General features: G+C 42.5%; 1 protein-coding gene across 1 annotated transcript; it reads right to left on the bottom strand.

The window, feature by feature from the left end:
• Nucleotides 1-733: 733 nt before the first annotated feature.
• LOC140577326 (protein spire homolog 2) lies at nucleotides 734-14,557 on the bottom strand. The gene is made up of 17 exons (XM_072697245.1): nucleotides 14,282-14,557; nucleotides 14,129-14,160; nucleotides 12,156-12,335; nucleotides 11,951-12,076; nucleotides 11,800-11,862; nucleotides 10,916-11,092; nucleotides 9,578-9,658; nucleotides 8,839-8,983; nucleotides 8,250-8,267; nucleotides 8,017-8,108; nucleotides 7,867-7,915; nucleotides 4,956-5,089; nucleotides 4,014-4,121; nucleotides 3,831-3,898; nucleotides 3,716-3,743; nucleotides 3,064-3,191; nucleotides 734-1,376 (listed from the first exon to the last, which is right to left on the bottom strand). The coding sequence occupies exons 1-17, from the start codon at nucleotides 14,535-14,537 to the stop codon at nucleotides 1,208-1,210; spliced, it is 1,854 nt and encodes a 617-aa protein (XP_072553346.1). The 5' UTR covers nucleotides 14,538-14,557; the 3' UTR covers nucleotides 734-1,207.
• Nucleotides 14,558-15,577: the final 1,020 nt, after the last annotated feature.

Raw genomic sequence — 15,577 nt, 5'->3', positions numbered from 1 at the left:
AGACGAGCTGCTGATTAATCTGATCAGTAAAATCCTTTATTTTCAGTCTCAGATTCTATAATCAGACTTTCTGGACTGACTGATTTAGTTTAGTCGAGACTTTTCTTAAAATGATGTTTTATAGTGTTTAATATATGATAATCCAGTCTGATCTCCTCCCTGACCAATCAGCTCCCAGCTCCTTTACAACACTGCAGTCTGATCACTTCCTGTGTGTGTGTGTGTGTGTGTGTGTGTGTGTGTGTGTGTGTGTGTGTGTGTGTGTGTGTGTGTGTGTGTGTGTGTGTGTGTGTGTGTGTGTGTAGTGGTGGTACACACTCTGGACTGGTGCTGTGTGTGTTAGCATTAGCCTTCACTCGGTTCTGAATGGGTTCTTCAGTGCTGGTTTATAAACAGCCGGTTCTGCGGTTCTCCCGCTGGTAAAACAGAGCGTTTCAGTGATGGTTTTATAAAGGGTCAGATATGGTCTGTTTTCAGATTCCACAGTAAAATAGGGGATATGGGGATAATGTCCGTTTATTGCACCTTGAGGACACCAGGTGGCGCTCTCAACACCATAGTTAAAACAGACATGGAACTGGATTGGGATTAAAATAGCCAGTACCCGATCCATTAAAATATACCTGATTAGCCCTGATCCCGATCCAGTCTGACCAGGACACACAGTTGTTTCCATGTGTGCTTGATTAACAGACCCAGCAACAAACAGAAAACAAGAGGACGAGGCACCAAATCCAAAAGAATTCACATTTATTTCCCTTATTATGTTTAAAATATCTTTAAAAATGTTAACCAACATTTCATACAACTAGAACGCTGTTACAAGTGAACGCCACTGAGTTAGCAGCCCAAAAACACCCAGTTCTAGCCCAACAAGAAAAGTAAGAACACACACACACACACACACACACACCTCCACAGTGACCGTGGCTTAAGGAACAGTGTTAAAGGGGGGCTTAAAAGCACCAACATCGGGTGTGGAAATGAAAAATACAACAATATCATCTGACAAACACCAAGAATTTCACGCCAGCAATCACCTGCAGCGTTCACACGCACTAAAAAAAAAAAAACAAAAAAAAACAAAACAAAAAAAAAAAAAGGCGAAAGGACGAAAGGGTCCAAACCGGGCCGTGACGCCAGGCTGAGACGAACAGGCCGACAGAGAAGACATTCAGAGAGTCTGGGCGGTCATAATAGAGAAGGGTCAAATCTCTTGAGGGTCTGTAATTGGGCGGTGGGACTGCGCTGTGTCGCATGCCTCCACCAGAAGGCCCTGGCAGCCTGAACACACATCCTGACTGTGCCAGTCCCTCATCGCCAGACTGTGGAGAGAGGCCGAGCCGGACAGACGAGCCTCTAGAACCAGAGGGACCCTGAGAGAGAGAGAGCGAGAGGGAGACTTGATTAGAGACATTTATTAACATTTTAGCCATCCTCTACACGGCCAAATGTTTGTGGACACCCCTTGTAATAAAAGCATTCAGCTACTTTAAAGTTGCACCCATTGCATTGCTGACAGAGGTCTAGTCCCTGTAGAGACATGGGTGTAACCCCCGCCCACTTGCAGTAACATGTGGAGCAGTAGGACCTCTAGGTTCTCTGGAATGATGGTGGAGTTCCAGCAAATGCATTCGGGACCATCTGGGGAGGTGCGGAGGAGGTGGTGTGATGGTGATCATCCAATATCCTGACCACACTAACAGTCTTTGTGTACTGGAGTGTAAATGTTGGTGCATTGCTGTGAGGATTTGGTTGCATTCTGCGCACAGTTCATATGTAAACTAAGCTGCATTAACAGCCCATTACAAAATCATGGGTTTTTGGGGTGAACAAAAGCAATGCATTTACATAGATCGGACCATTCACACACACCAATCACACACACCTACAGCAGTGCAGCCGTTCCCATTCACACTGAATACCAGGAGTGTCTCCCCCCCCCCCAAAAACCATCCCGACTGCTTTCAGAATTAGGAACAATAAAGAGCAATTAATTAACTTTCTTATGCAAACGCTGGAGCACCCCTGGTCAAATGACACGTTCTGATTATTTGCTGATCAGGAAACAGGAAACTTAACGGGGGGGAAAGAAAATCTGCACATTTGATTTTTTTTCTCAATAATAATAATACAAAAATAAAATAATAATAATGAAAATAATACAAAAATGACACCTTTCATATGCCCTTGCTTTCATACACGTCACACTTGACTTTTTTTTTTGCAGTGTAAAATTCAGCAAACAGTAATTCTGCAGCAATTCTGTGCAGAAGTGGGTCCCTGTTGAGGATGTGACTCATTTACACATGTCATTTGACCACAGTTGCGCAAACTTTTGCTTAAGACTAGACCAGTCTTAAAGGCCAAGTAACACAGAACAGCCTGTTTAATTCCACACAAGAGACTGGAAAAGACCACCAAAATAAATTAATGTTTTGGTAAATCAAAGAAAATCAACAAAGGAAGTGTATCTAAACATGAAAAATAGATATAAATAAAACAAGTAAAACCGCAGGACCCCTCATTACGATGTCCTATTCTATTGGCAGTACTTCTCTACAGGGACTACTGAAGCTGAGGGTGTGTGAACATAAACATCTGTATCAGCAAAGGGCGGAGGGGAAAAGGGGGGGGGGGAAATCAAAACAAAAACAAAACTAAAAAAAAAAACTAAATGCATTAATTGGAAAGGGTGTCCACAAACATTTGGACAGCGTAGATCTTGAAGGAACTCTTTGCAGAAAATACCTATAAACAGGATTGACCACTGACCCCAGACGTAATCAGCCAAGACATGTTTGGTTTTATTGATGTGTGCTACCTCAGTTTACAAACCAAGATGCTAGGCTAATGTTGCTAACAAACATGAGACCTGGACGTCCAACAACGTTCAGTAAATGATAAAATCACATTTTTTGTATAACGAATCAGACCGGTATGTAAAGTGACGATTTTATACAACGGGACTGAATCAGACACCTGAATTCAGTGATTAAGAGATTTAACCACCTCATTATAACTAACAAGGCTCTCTATAATCAGTAGGGCGTTTCCACTCACCAGGATGGGTCCCAGGACCAGCGCTCATTCCAGAAGTCTCTCTGGCTCTGTTCACTTTCTTTATTCAGCACGATTTTCTTAAAGAAGCTTAGGGGAAGGTTGACGCACCATTTGAACGGCAGGCGCATCTGCAGTATGGACAGACGCACACAGAGGACAGCCAGCGTGGGTAAAGGTGCATGTATGTAACACACACACACACACTATATAATCTATATATAGAAGAAAGACATACATGTGTATATAATTCATATAACACACATACACAATTTCAATTTATATAATCTATCTATATTAAATACGTGTATATAATATCATAACAGTTTTTATTCATATTATATATATATATATATATATATATATATATATATATATATATATATATATATATATATATATATATATATATATATATATATATATACATACATACACACATATACACACACACATGCATACACACATACATGCACGTACACACCAATATATATGTGTGTATGCATGTGTTTATATACACACACACACACACACACACACACACACACCAATATATATGTGTACACACACACACACACACACACACACACACACACACACACACACACACACACACACACACACAAAAAAAAAATTAATTAATTAAAAAAGGTACCTCTATACAACACTCCGGACACACGACCCTGTCAACAGACCAGAAAACAAGACATTAGAGTTTCTATCTGAGACACTGAGCAGGTTCGGACTCCAGGAGGGAAAAAGAAACATACCGACTGCAGAGAGAACAGAAGTTGTGAAAGGTGAAATACACGCTTCTCTTTGTGCAACAGGAGCAAACCTGCCAGAGGAGAACAGTCAAACGCATGAGATATTCCTTTAGAGCGCGACAGAGAGTCACGCAAGTTCCTGAACACTGAACAAAAAGCTGAGCGCTGGCGCTACACTCGACTCACCCGCCAGTTTCTGTCCGCATCGCAGGACGTGCTCCTCTCGTTACTGCCACTGTGCATTTTAATCACATCAGCAATCGTCATGGGAACGGTCACCTTGGTTTTCAGAGCCTTTTAATGATAAATAAAAATGTAAAAAATAAAAACTTACTAAATATTACAATTATTTAAAAATATTTACAGGGGAGCTGGGCAATATGACCATATTTTTACCGGTACATTTAGTTATCGTGGTACACAGCGTGCCTTTATAGAGGATATTGTCAGTGCCTGCCACCCACTCACCCACAGCGAAAAATCTTGTATATATTATCGGATTTGCAAAGCTTATGTATCGATATCAGAACTGAAAAAGCCGGATCGGTTCATCCATATAAGTTCTCCCCTAATCACACTGAATGCTCCAGACACTGGGAGTGTGAGGACAAACACATGCCTCCAGCAATACACATGCAACCAGCTGCCGCCGCCGCCACCACCACCGCCGCCTCCGCCGCCTCCGCCTCCTCCTCGTCTCCAACTGCTGCAGACGCAAAACCACCAGGCAACCAACGTGCTCGAGAGAAGCACCGGGTACCCAGCTGTGAAGCATCAAGAGCGCCATCTAGCCACCCGGAGAGAGCAAAGCCAATTGTGCCCCCTCAGGCCTCGGCTGCTGATGGCAGGCAGCATGACGTCTTCTGAGCTTTATATGATTAATAAAATCACAGCAAATCCAAAGAATTAAAAAGTATGTTCCTTTTTTTTATAAATGAGGGAGCTTGTAGAGGCTCTTCAGACGGTAGGATCTGTTTACCACCGCCGCCATTAACAATTCTGACGAGCTTTTAGGATTTTCTAGAAGAGCCCGTAAAAACACTGGAATTCCCCTTTAAACCTCAGATCTAAGATTGGACCGTTTTTAAGACACTTCTAAAGGCATTTCTGAAAAGTTCAGAACTGTACCAGCTGGTAAATCTCCTGGCTGCTAGCAAACGATCTTGCCCGTCGCTTCCTCTGGGAAAGCATGCAGCCGGCAGTCCCACTCAGGGGTGTGGAAGAGAGAGCAGGGAGGAACCTCAGGTTCCCCTCACCGGGTCCTGTACAGAACAAATGACACACAGAGACATAGGAAAAATAATCTATACACCAATTCAGTCAATGAATTTATTGATTATTAGGACCGAACCATTTCAGAAGAACACAGTAAACGCTCCACATTTGGGATGTTTTTTGATTTATAAATCTTAAGGTACTGTAAGGAGTTTTAATTAAATAAACATGAAACATTATTGTAACACTGAACTGAACTGGCAAATAAACCAAACAAACGCTAATTACGCTCTATAAATTCATTTTCTTTTGTCTATTTTCCCACTTTAAAAGGACACCTGCCAGTTAGACAAGGTTATACTTCATAATAATAATAATAATAATAATAATAATAATAAACTTATGTATTTATTTAAAACAAAATTACACATAAAAAATAATAAATTCATATTAAATAAATATATATTTATTTTACAATTATTAATTATGTTTTTATATTAAATAAATATGAATACTCCTATATAAAATATATTCAAAATTATTCATTTATTAAAAAAAATAATTCATTATATATATTTATAAAATCATTATTAATTGATTCATTTTAAGCACAAAAAAAAACCACACACACACACACACACACACACACACACACACACACACACACACACACACACACACCTTTGCTCACTTCTGATTGGTCAAACTCGCAGTCATTAGGTTGAATTCCCCAATTAAAACAGGCCATCTTTATAACTGCAGATATTAATGGAGTGTCTGGTTGCTTTTGTCTGTAAAGTGCAGCAGATATTATATTTCAGTGCAATTTAAAATTTAACAAGTGAGTTCAGCTACTTCCCAGCGCACCCGTTACTGACGCAGGCCTTTACTGCCGCTGCTCAGGCACAGCTCCTTTACACCACCGTAGAAAAGCACTGCCAGTATACCAGGACCCAGCACCATCCGGCAGGCAGGGGGGTATAAAGCCCTGCAGCACGGGGCTGTGGAGCGGACTTCTCTAGAGCGTTGGAGCTCCAGCCAAGACCTCTGGGATAAGTTAAGAGGCACCGGTGATCTAGAACCATCAAATCCTCACAGCAATGTTACAAAATCTAGCATTTTGCAGAGGAGTGGGGGCCATTTCTGTAGCAAAGGGAAACGCAAGTCCTTAAGACCACCGTCGACTTCAAAAGCAACTCTGCAGGAGCAGGCGTCTACAAACATTTGGACAAAGTCCATTTTCTACCATTTCTATATGCAAATATAGAAAGAACATTATACTGAAACTATAAAATAAATATTACTACTAAATATCATCATTATCATCATTATTAACCTTTATTTTATTTTTTTTATTATTTATTATTATTTACCAACTACTTTTTCTTAAAACTATTAGAATACTACCAATTAATTTACTAATTACTACTACAAATAATAATAATAATAATAATAATAAACCAATACTAACTAATTCACAATTAATATTTTTATTATTACAAAAAAAAATGAATTTACCAGAATATTTCATTATTTCCAAATGAGCGCGTGCTGGCGGTATGAGGGGTAATTCGGTATACCGAGTAAAACCGTCCTACGGGCCGCGTTTCCTCCATCCCGTTAAATCCAGTTATGCAACAAATATGTGCAGAACGAGATTTCACCCTGCGCAATTTAGACGCAGCGCAGACCGCGCAAACGCCTAGCATTTAGTTGCTAGCGATAGGAGGCTAGCACACAAACGCGCGAGTAGGACCCCCGGGCTGTTTCCACGTCCGCCTGATTAAAAGTAAACCCTCTCTCATGGAGGAGAGGCAGGCGAGAGACACACACACACACACACACACACACACACACACACACACACACACACACACACACACACACACACACACACACACACACACACACACACACTTAGTACAGTAAGACTGTTCACCTTTACAGTCCTACTGTTTCTAATGAGTTTATAGATTTAAAAGACAAAACTAAAACTACTAATAATTACAGATAATAAACTTCATTTCTTTAGTAAACCTACTGCTGCTGCTAAAAAACGACTAATAAACTACTACTTTATTTCTTTATATTTCTAAAACTATGAATAATAATAATAATAATAAATATCCCTACTACTTTCTATTTAATTACTAAAAACACAACTACTACTACTAATTATAAAAAAAATACTACTTTATTTCCTATTATTATTATTATTATTATTAATCCTCTTATTTAATTACTAAAACTACCACCACTATTATTAATCTACTAAAACTACTACTTTATTTCCTCTTATTACTAAAACAATTATGAATAATAATAATAATAATAATAATAAATTACTTTATTTCTAATTACTAATACAACCGCTACAACTTATATTAAACTGCTTTCTATTTAATTACTAAAACTACCACTATTATTATTAATAATAATCTACTAAAACTACTACTTTATTTCCTCTTTACTAAAACTACAATTATGAATAATAAATAACCATTTATAATTATTACTAATACTACCACTACTACTTATTAATAAACTACTTTCTATTTAATTATTACTAAATAAATAATATATCACACACACACACACACACACACACACACACACACACACACACACACACACACACACACACACACACACACACACACCACCACCTTCTATTTCTAAATATTACTACTACTACTTTAAAACACTAAAACCTTTATTAAAAATGAATAAACACTGAAACAGTTTATTCTAGCAAAGGCCACCTACACATTCATTAATCCACCGTTTCCTTCTAGTGTAGAGGAATAAAGAGCCTTTACAGCACCTGTAAAACTGTCCTCCCGCGCAGGAGAACGGCCTTTACACGACCCTCCCTAAACAAACAAACAAACAAACAAACAAAGGCGTCAAACTCTTCCTCTGCAATTTAGCAGAAAACAAACAAACACACATATGTTAAGAGTCCAGCTCTTACCTTTGATGGCGCCCTCTGCTGGCCAGGGTTGGGAACTGGATTCAGGGAGCAGGACGGGTCTTCATGTGAGGATTCTTCACAGACACGAGGCAGTTTAAGTCAACAGCTGTTCTCCACCACCAGAAACAGCTAACCGCTAGCCTCCATTACACAACACCACCACCCTCACGTTACAGATAACCCCCAGCCCTGTACCTCCGGGTTCTAGATAACAGCGTCAGAAACCACATAATAAAGCCCATTAGAGATCACTGCACACCCCGAAACCGTGTGAGGGGCATGTGTGACGCTTCAGTCAGGGATGAGGGTTTCATTAACTAGCAACATTAGAAAAGTAGCGGCACACCAAATTCACAGCATGTCCAAATATTTGTGGACACCTGTTCTGATGAATCTTTCTAAAGCAACAAAGTTACACTGTTGCCAAAAGAATAGGACTCTCTGGAGGAGATCATCATCATCATCATCATCATCATCATCATCATGAACCTATCGGCACCATGCTGCCTAATAACACCAGACGTGGGCTAGAGGGGGTATAAAGCCCCCCAGCATTGAGGAGATGTGGAGGAACTGTGTTCTCTGGGATGATGAAGGTGGTGGTGGAGCTCCATCCAGGGGGGGGGGGTTGGGGATGATGAGGTGGGGTCAGTAGAGACAGTTACCCTTTTTAATAGCGTTGATTTCAGAAGAACCCCTGAATGAATAAGCAGGTGTCCCAATACTTTTGTCAATTTAGCGTGTCCACTTAGATCTGTTCCCCTCATAAACACTGATGTGGTCTGAATCTGAACAAAGTAGTAATAGCATTCAGGTAAAGACCCGTACCTTTATAAGACTGCCCCCTTTTACACGAGGACAGCAGCTTCACCGGGTCCGTGGAGCGGATCTCCTGCATTAGCATTTCGTGCAGACTGGCCTCCTGCTTGGGGTTTTGGGCTCTGGGCTTTAGGTTGCGCTCCGAGACCTAGGCAACAAAACACAGACTAGATCCAGCTCTTAAGCAAACGGTTCAGCCAATAAACAAAGTCAGAGCCCCCTTCTCTTACCCCAAATGCCCATCAGAACATACACTATAGGGACAAAAGTATTGGGACACCTGCTCATTCACTGTTTCTTCTGAAATCAAGACTTTTAAAAAGAGCTGATCCTGCTTTTGTTGGAGTAACTGTCTCTACTGTCCTGAGAAGAAGACTTTCTACTAGATTCTGGAGGAGCATTGCTGTGAGGATTTGATTGATCGCATTATTCAGCAACAAGAGCTTTAGTATCCCCCAACTCATCCCAAAAGTACTGGATGGAGCTCCACCACCATCATTCCAGAGAACTCAGTTCCTCCACTGCTCCTGTTGATCTGCTACAGAGAGTCCTTTTCTACTGGCAGTACAAGCTGAACACATTTATTATAAGGGGTGTCCGCAAACATTTGGACATGTAGTGTATTTGCTTCTTTAGTTGTGTACTGGAGCTACAAGGCTAATCTAGTTAAAGGGTAAGTTTAGGGTAAGAGAAAGGAATATTATCAGTAATATAAATGTAATATTTGAGAAATGCTTCTTACTGGACGCAGTTTCGGGCCTGACCGTATAACGCTGAGCAGTGCCTGATGAGGGTCCGACGTGCTCGGACCGTTCCTCCCTGCCTGGAAGTAAGTGTTTTATGACAGAGGGAACACTGCTGATTTTAATACAAATAAAAGTAAGTTCATAATGGAAAAAAATAAAACACACACACACACACACACACACACACACACACACACACACACAACTATTATTATTGGGAACAAGGTTCCCCAAACCCCAGGTCACTACATAGGGCACCATTATAGGAAACTGTTCCCCAAAACCCAGGTCACTACATGGGGCACTGTTACAGGGCACCGAGCTCCCTAAACCCCAGGTCACTACATAGGGCACCAGTATAGGAAACCGTTCCCCAAACCCCAGGTCACTACATAGGGCACCAGTATAGAAAACCGTTCCCCAAACCCCAGGTCACTACATAGGGCACCAGTATAGAAAACTGTTCCCCAAACCCCAGGTCACTACATAGGGCACCAGTATAGAAAACTGTTCCCCAAACCCCAGGTCACTACATAGGGCACCAGTATAGAAAACTGTTCCCCAAACCCCAGGTCACTACATAGGGCACCAGTATAGAAAACTGTTCCCCAAACCCCAGGTCACTACATAGGGCACCAGTATAGAAAACTGTTCCCCAAACCCCAGGTCACTACATAGGGCACCAGTATAGAAAACTGTTCCCCAAACCCCAGGTCACTACATAGGGCACAATTAACTTTAAGCTTCAATTATAGCGGCCAAACATTTAATCACTTTTTCTGCATTAAAAATATTATCAATACTTCGATCACAGAAACACGGGAACTGAACTGCGGTGGAGCAGAGGTGGAGCGCTGGTCATTGCTGACGGGGTTAGTGTGGGTCCGGGTAAAGTGTCTAATTCCTTCATGCTGCTGCACTTCTTATATTCCAGATATTTTATGAGTAATATTGTATTTATTTAATATTTGCTCTTATTACATAAATACCCGGGCTCAGCAAGCTGCCACTGTTGGGGCCCTTGAGCAAGGCCCTTCACCCTCCTTGTACCCCAGGCGCTGCAGCAATGGCTGCCCACTGTTCTGGACATGTGTTCTCAGTCACGTGTGTGTGTGTGTGTGTGTGTGTGTGTGTGTGTGTGTGTGTGTGTGTGTGTGTTGCACGGACAGGTTATAGGCCAAATTCCATTCAGGTCAGACACTAATGCTAAACATGGTGGTCTTGTCTAGTCCTGGAACACCAGTGCTAAAATGTCTATTAATACTGACATTCAAATTAGGGGAGGGGCTTAAAAACAACAACAACAACAACGACAACCACCACATGCTGCTCACCTGCACCTTGCGGAGAGTGTAGCGTCTGAGCTGGATGTCCTGCAGGAGCTGGCTAAAGGGTGACGTGTCTACAGGTAGAGGGACGCCAGTGCTCAGTTTTACCTTTGGGGGGCGCAAGACAACACCTCTGCTGAGCTCCTCAATCAGGTCCTTCCAGGCAAACTCTGAAGTTCCACTCTGAAGACAAGAACCACATTCCTGAATTTAATTATTACAGTACAATTTCTATAAATTACCAACAATAAAGAGTCCAGTACCCATCCCCTCACTATAGTACAGTTTCAGCTCTTTAATTGAGTTAGATTGAGATACAGTACCATACTTTCACTATAGTACAGTTTCAGCTCTTTTAATTGAGTTAGATTGGGATACAGTACCATACTTTCACTATAGTACAGTTTCAGCTCTTTCAATTGAGTTAGATTGAGATACAGTACCATACTTTCACTATAGTACAGTTTCAGCTCTTTCAATTGAGTTAGATTGGGATACAGAACCATACTTTCACTATAGTACAGTTTCAGCTCTTTAATTGAGTTAGATACAGTGATACAGTACCATACTTTCACTATAGTACAGTTTCAGCTCTTTAATTGAGTTAGATTGGGATACAGTACCATACTTTCACTATAGTACAGTTTCAGCTCTTTAATTGAGTTAGATTGAGATACAGTACCATACTTTCACTATAGTACAGTTTCAGCTCTTTAATTGAGTTAGATTGAGATACAGTACCATACTTTCACTATAGTACAGTTTCAGCTCTTTAATTGAGTTAGATTGGGATACAGTACCATACTTTCACTATAGTACAGTTTCAGCTCTTTAATTGAGTTAGATTGAGATACAGTACCATACTTTCACTATAGTACAGAAACCCTCACCCAGTTAGTTGGGACGTTGGGCACCAGACTCGTCTCGGACTCCATGATCATTTTCTGCAGACTCTGGAGTAGAAAAGGTCATTCAGAGCCAATCGAATCATTGGTTCGCTAAAAAGACACCCTTCACTTCAGTCTGGAGGCTCCTCCTCACCTCCTTGCTCTGCTGGATTATCTGCAGGTAGTGGCAGAGCTCGATGGTGTGAGAGTACAGGGTGCAACACACGTTTCTGTAGTGCTGGGCCGCCTGGCTGGGGTTGTACAGGCGCTCTTCACAAACCTGTAACCAGGTCCAATAACAACAGTGAAACACCTGTAAATACACCAATCGGAACAGGCCTTAGGTTAAGCCGGCCTACCTGAAGAACCTCAGTTACAGTGCATATTGGCTGAAGACAGTGTTCGGCTCCCAGCCTGATGTCCACTTTGGTCATCTGGGACACCAGCAGCTCCAGCGTCTCGTCCAACTCCCTCTCCACATCTGCTCCGAGACCCCAGTCAAGACAGGAGTACATCAGACGTCCCACGTAGTCTACAGTCTGTTAAACAAACAGCAAGCTGCCAATTTATTAAGAACATCCCAGAGAAAATATACCCTGTGCTGGTTGACCAGTGCTTGACCAGCATAGTGGAGGTCTCATCTGAGGTTGGGGGGATTAGCTGGCCATTAGCATGTTGACAGACTTCACCAAGCGGGTCATACTGGTTGGCTAGTTGTCATACCGGCAAACCAGCAGGGCCATGATTACTGACCAGCATTGTGATGATAATCATACAGGTCATTAAACACTGGTTGACCAGTATGACCATGCTGGTCAACAGTCATGACCACATTGGTTGACCAGTATCATAATGGACATACTGGTTGACTGGTTCAATAAAGCTGGTTTACCAGTTTGGTAAGGCTGGTCATACTGGCAAACCAGCAGGGTCATGATCGTTGACCAGCACTGTGATGATAATCATACTGGTCATCAGACTACAGGCAAAATTGGTCATCATGATGGTTGATGGTCATACTGGTCAAAATGCTTGATTAGACTGTAGGGCCATGATGATAGCTGATACCAATGGGACCGTGACCATGCTGGCTGATCAGGTTCATGGTCATGATGGTCATACTGGTCAACCAGCAGGCCATGATTGTTGACCAGTACTGTGATGATAATCATACTTGGTCATTAAACTTGGTCATACTGGTTGACCAGTTTGGTCCAGCTGGACGACCAATATGACCATGCTGGCCAGCAGTCATGACCATGCTGGTTGACCAGTATCATAATGGGCATACTGGTTGACTGGTTCAATAAAGCTGGTATACCAGTTTAGTGAGGCTGGTCATACTGGTCAAACCAGCAGGGTCAAGATTATTGACCAGCACTGTGATGATAATCATACTGGTCATTAAACATAGTCATACTGGTTGACCAGTTTGGTCCAGCTGGAAGACCAGTATGCTGGCCAGCAGTCATGACCACATTGGCTGACCAGTATCATAATGGACATACTGGTTGACTGGTTCAATAAAGCTGGTATACCAGTTTAGTGAGGCTGGTCATACTGGTCAAATCAGCAGGCCATGATTGTTGACCAGCACTGTGACGATAATCATACTGGTTGACTACAGGCAAAATCGGCCATCATGATGGTTGACCAGCACAGTCATGATGGTCATACTGGTCAACATGCTTAATTGACTAGTTTAGTAAAGCAGAGTGTCAATTTTGCTGAAGCTGGTCATACTGGTTGACCAGTTTTGTCCAGCTGGCAGAACAGTAGGACCATGCTTGCCAGAAGTCATGACCACACTGGTTGACCAGTATCATAATGGACATACTGGTTGACTGGTTCAATTAAGCTGGTTTACCAGTTTAGTGAGGCTGGTCATACTGGTCAAACCAGCAGGCGATGACGATAGCAGATACCAATGTGACCATGACCATGCTGGCTGATCAGGTTCATGGTCATGATGGTCATACTGGTCAACATGCTTGATTGCCTAGTCTAGCAAAGCAGAGTGTCAATGTTGCTGAAGCTGGTCATACTGGTTGGCTAGTTGGCAAACCAGCAGGACCATGTTTGTTGACCAGCACTGTGACGACAATCATACTGGTCACCAAACTTGGTCATACTGGTTGACTACAAGCAAAATTGGCCATCGTGATGGTCACACTGGTCAACATGCTTGGTGAGACTGTAGGGCCATGATGATAGCAGATACCCATGTGACCATACTGGTTGATCAGGTTCCTGGCCCTGATGGTCATAGTGGTCAGCTGTAAGGGAGCGTGATCTAGTCCTTTACCACTCCAGAGGTTGAACATCTGCTTACCTGATCTTCAGTCTCCATCAGAAACTGCTCATCTGATACAAGAGGAGAAACACTGACTTTAATGATGGCAAATTTAACAAGGTAACCACACACACACACACACACACACACACACACACACACACACACACACACACACACACACACACCTACCAGTCTCAGTGCTGTCTATTCTCACAGAGATGCTCCCATCACTGGAGAACAAAATGCCCTCAGGTCCTGGAAGCTTGAAGGTTTTCCATGAGCCAAACCCCTCTCCAAGACCTCCACTGAAGTTGGGCTCCAGCAGGGAGCAGAGCTGGTAGCACAGCGCCCAGGCCTGCTCCTCACACACCGGCTGGTTCTGCAACCCCAGGACGTCGCTCAGAGAGAGCTGATATGAGCTGGGTGTGAAAACACACCTCTCCATCGTGCTGCTGCACCGTCCTCCTGACTCACAGGTGTGTTACTTGGTGAAACTGACCCTTCAGATCTTTCAGATCTTTCAGATCTTCTGCATCATCACAGCCTTCAAACGACCGACGAGCCTCAAAACAAAGCGAAGATAAAGGAGGAAGTCTCTTCTCTTCCGGCCACAGATCTTATTAAACTTAACCGCCATCACCTGATTGGACCACCAATTAAGCACCGGAGACCACGCCCACCGAGCCTGCTGTACGGGTTCGTTCACTATACTATGCTGACGTTAGCAGAAGTGTAACGCTGTGTTCCAAACTGTGCCCTATTCACTGTCCTCACTACATAGGGCACTAATATGTAGCGTTATGTAGTGACCTGGATTATAGGGAACCCTGTTCCCAATAATAGTGCCCTATGTAGTGACCTGGGTTTTAGGGAACTCTGTTCCCAATAACAGTGCCCTATGTAGTATGCCCTATGTAGGGAACTCAGTTTCCCTATGTAGAATGTCCTAAGTAGGGATCTCTGTTCTCTATAATGGCACCCTATGTTGTGACTTGGATTTTAGGGAACCCTGTTCCCAATAATAGTGCCCTATGTAGGGAACGGTTTCCCTATGTAGTATGCCCTAAGTAGGGAACCCTGTTCCCAATAAAAGTGTAAAAAGCCCTTTGTAGGGACCTGAACTCTTGTTTCCCTGCCCTCTGTCTCTACTGTCCAGTGAAGAATACTTTCTACTAGATTTCGGAGAAGCATTGCTGTGAGGATTTGATAGTATTCAGCGACAAGAGCATTAATGAGGTCAGGATGTTGGATGATGATCCCCATATCCCTCACCGCCTCCCACAGTTCCTCCACTGCTCCACAGCTCAATGCTGGGGGGCTTTATACCCCTCTACTAGCCCACAGTACTTCTCTACAGGGACTATAGAAGCTGTATGCGTGCTTTTGCACATCTGTGTCAGCAACCATGCAATTTAACGGAGCTGAATGCATTTATTAGAAGGGGTGTCCACAAACATCTGGACATGTAGCGTACCTGCAACTCCC

The sequence above is a fragment of the Salminus brasiliensis genome, chromosome 14 (genome assembly GCF_030463535.1).
Source record: "Salminus brasiliensis chromosome 14, fSalBra1.hap2, whole genome shotgun sequence".
Classification (NCBI taxonomy): Eukaryota; Metazoa; Chordata; class Actinopteri; order Characiformes; family Bryconidae; genus Salminus; species Salminus brasiliensis.
Note: the sequence above shows the minus strand (reverse complement) of the source record. Positions and strands in the feature narration are given on the sequence as shown.

Excerpts from the sequence above, each read along its gene's own strand:
- LOC140577326 (XM_072697245.1), bottom strand. The coding sequence starts at position 14,537 with ATGGAGAGGTGTGTTTTCACACCCAGCTCATATCAGCTCTCTCTGAGC. Across the intron at positions 9,659-10,915 it reads ACACTCTCCGCAAGGTGCAG|GCAGGGAGGAACGGTCCGAG; the intron begins GTGAGCAGCATG and ends ACTTACTTCCAG. Across the intron at positions 5,090-7,866 it reads GCGGGAGGACAGTTTTACAG|GACCCGGTGAGGGGAACCTG; the intron begins GTGCTGTAAAGG and ends TGTTCTGTACAG.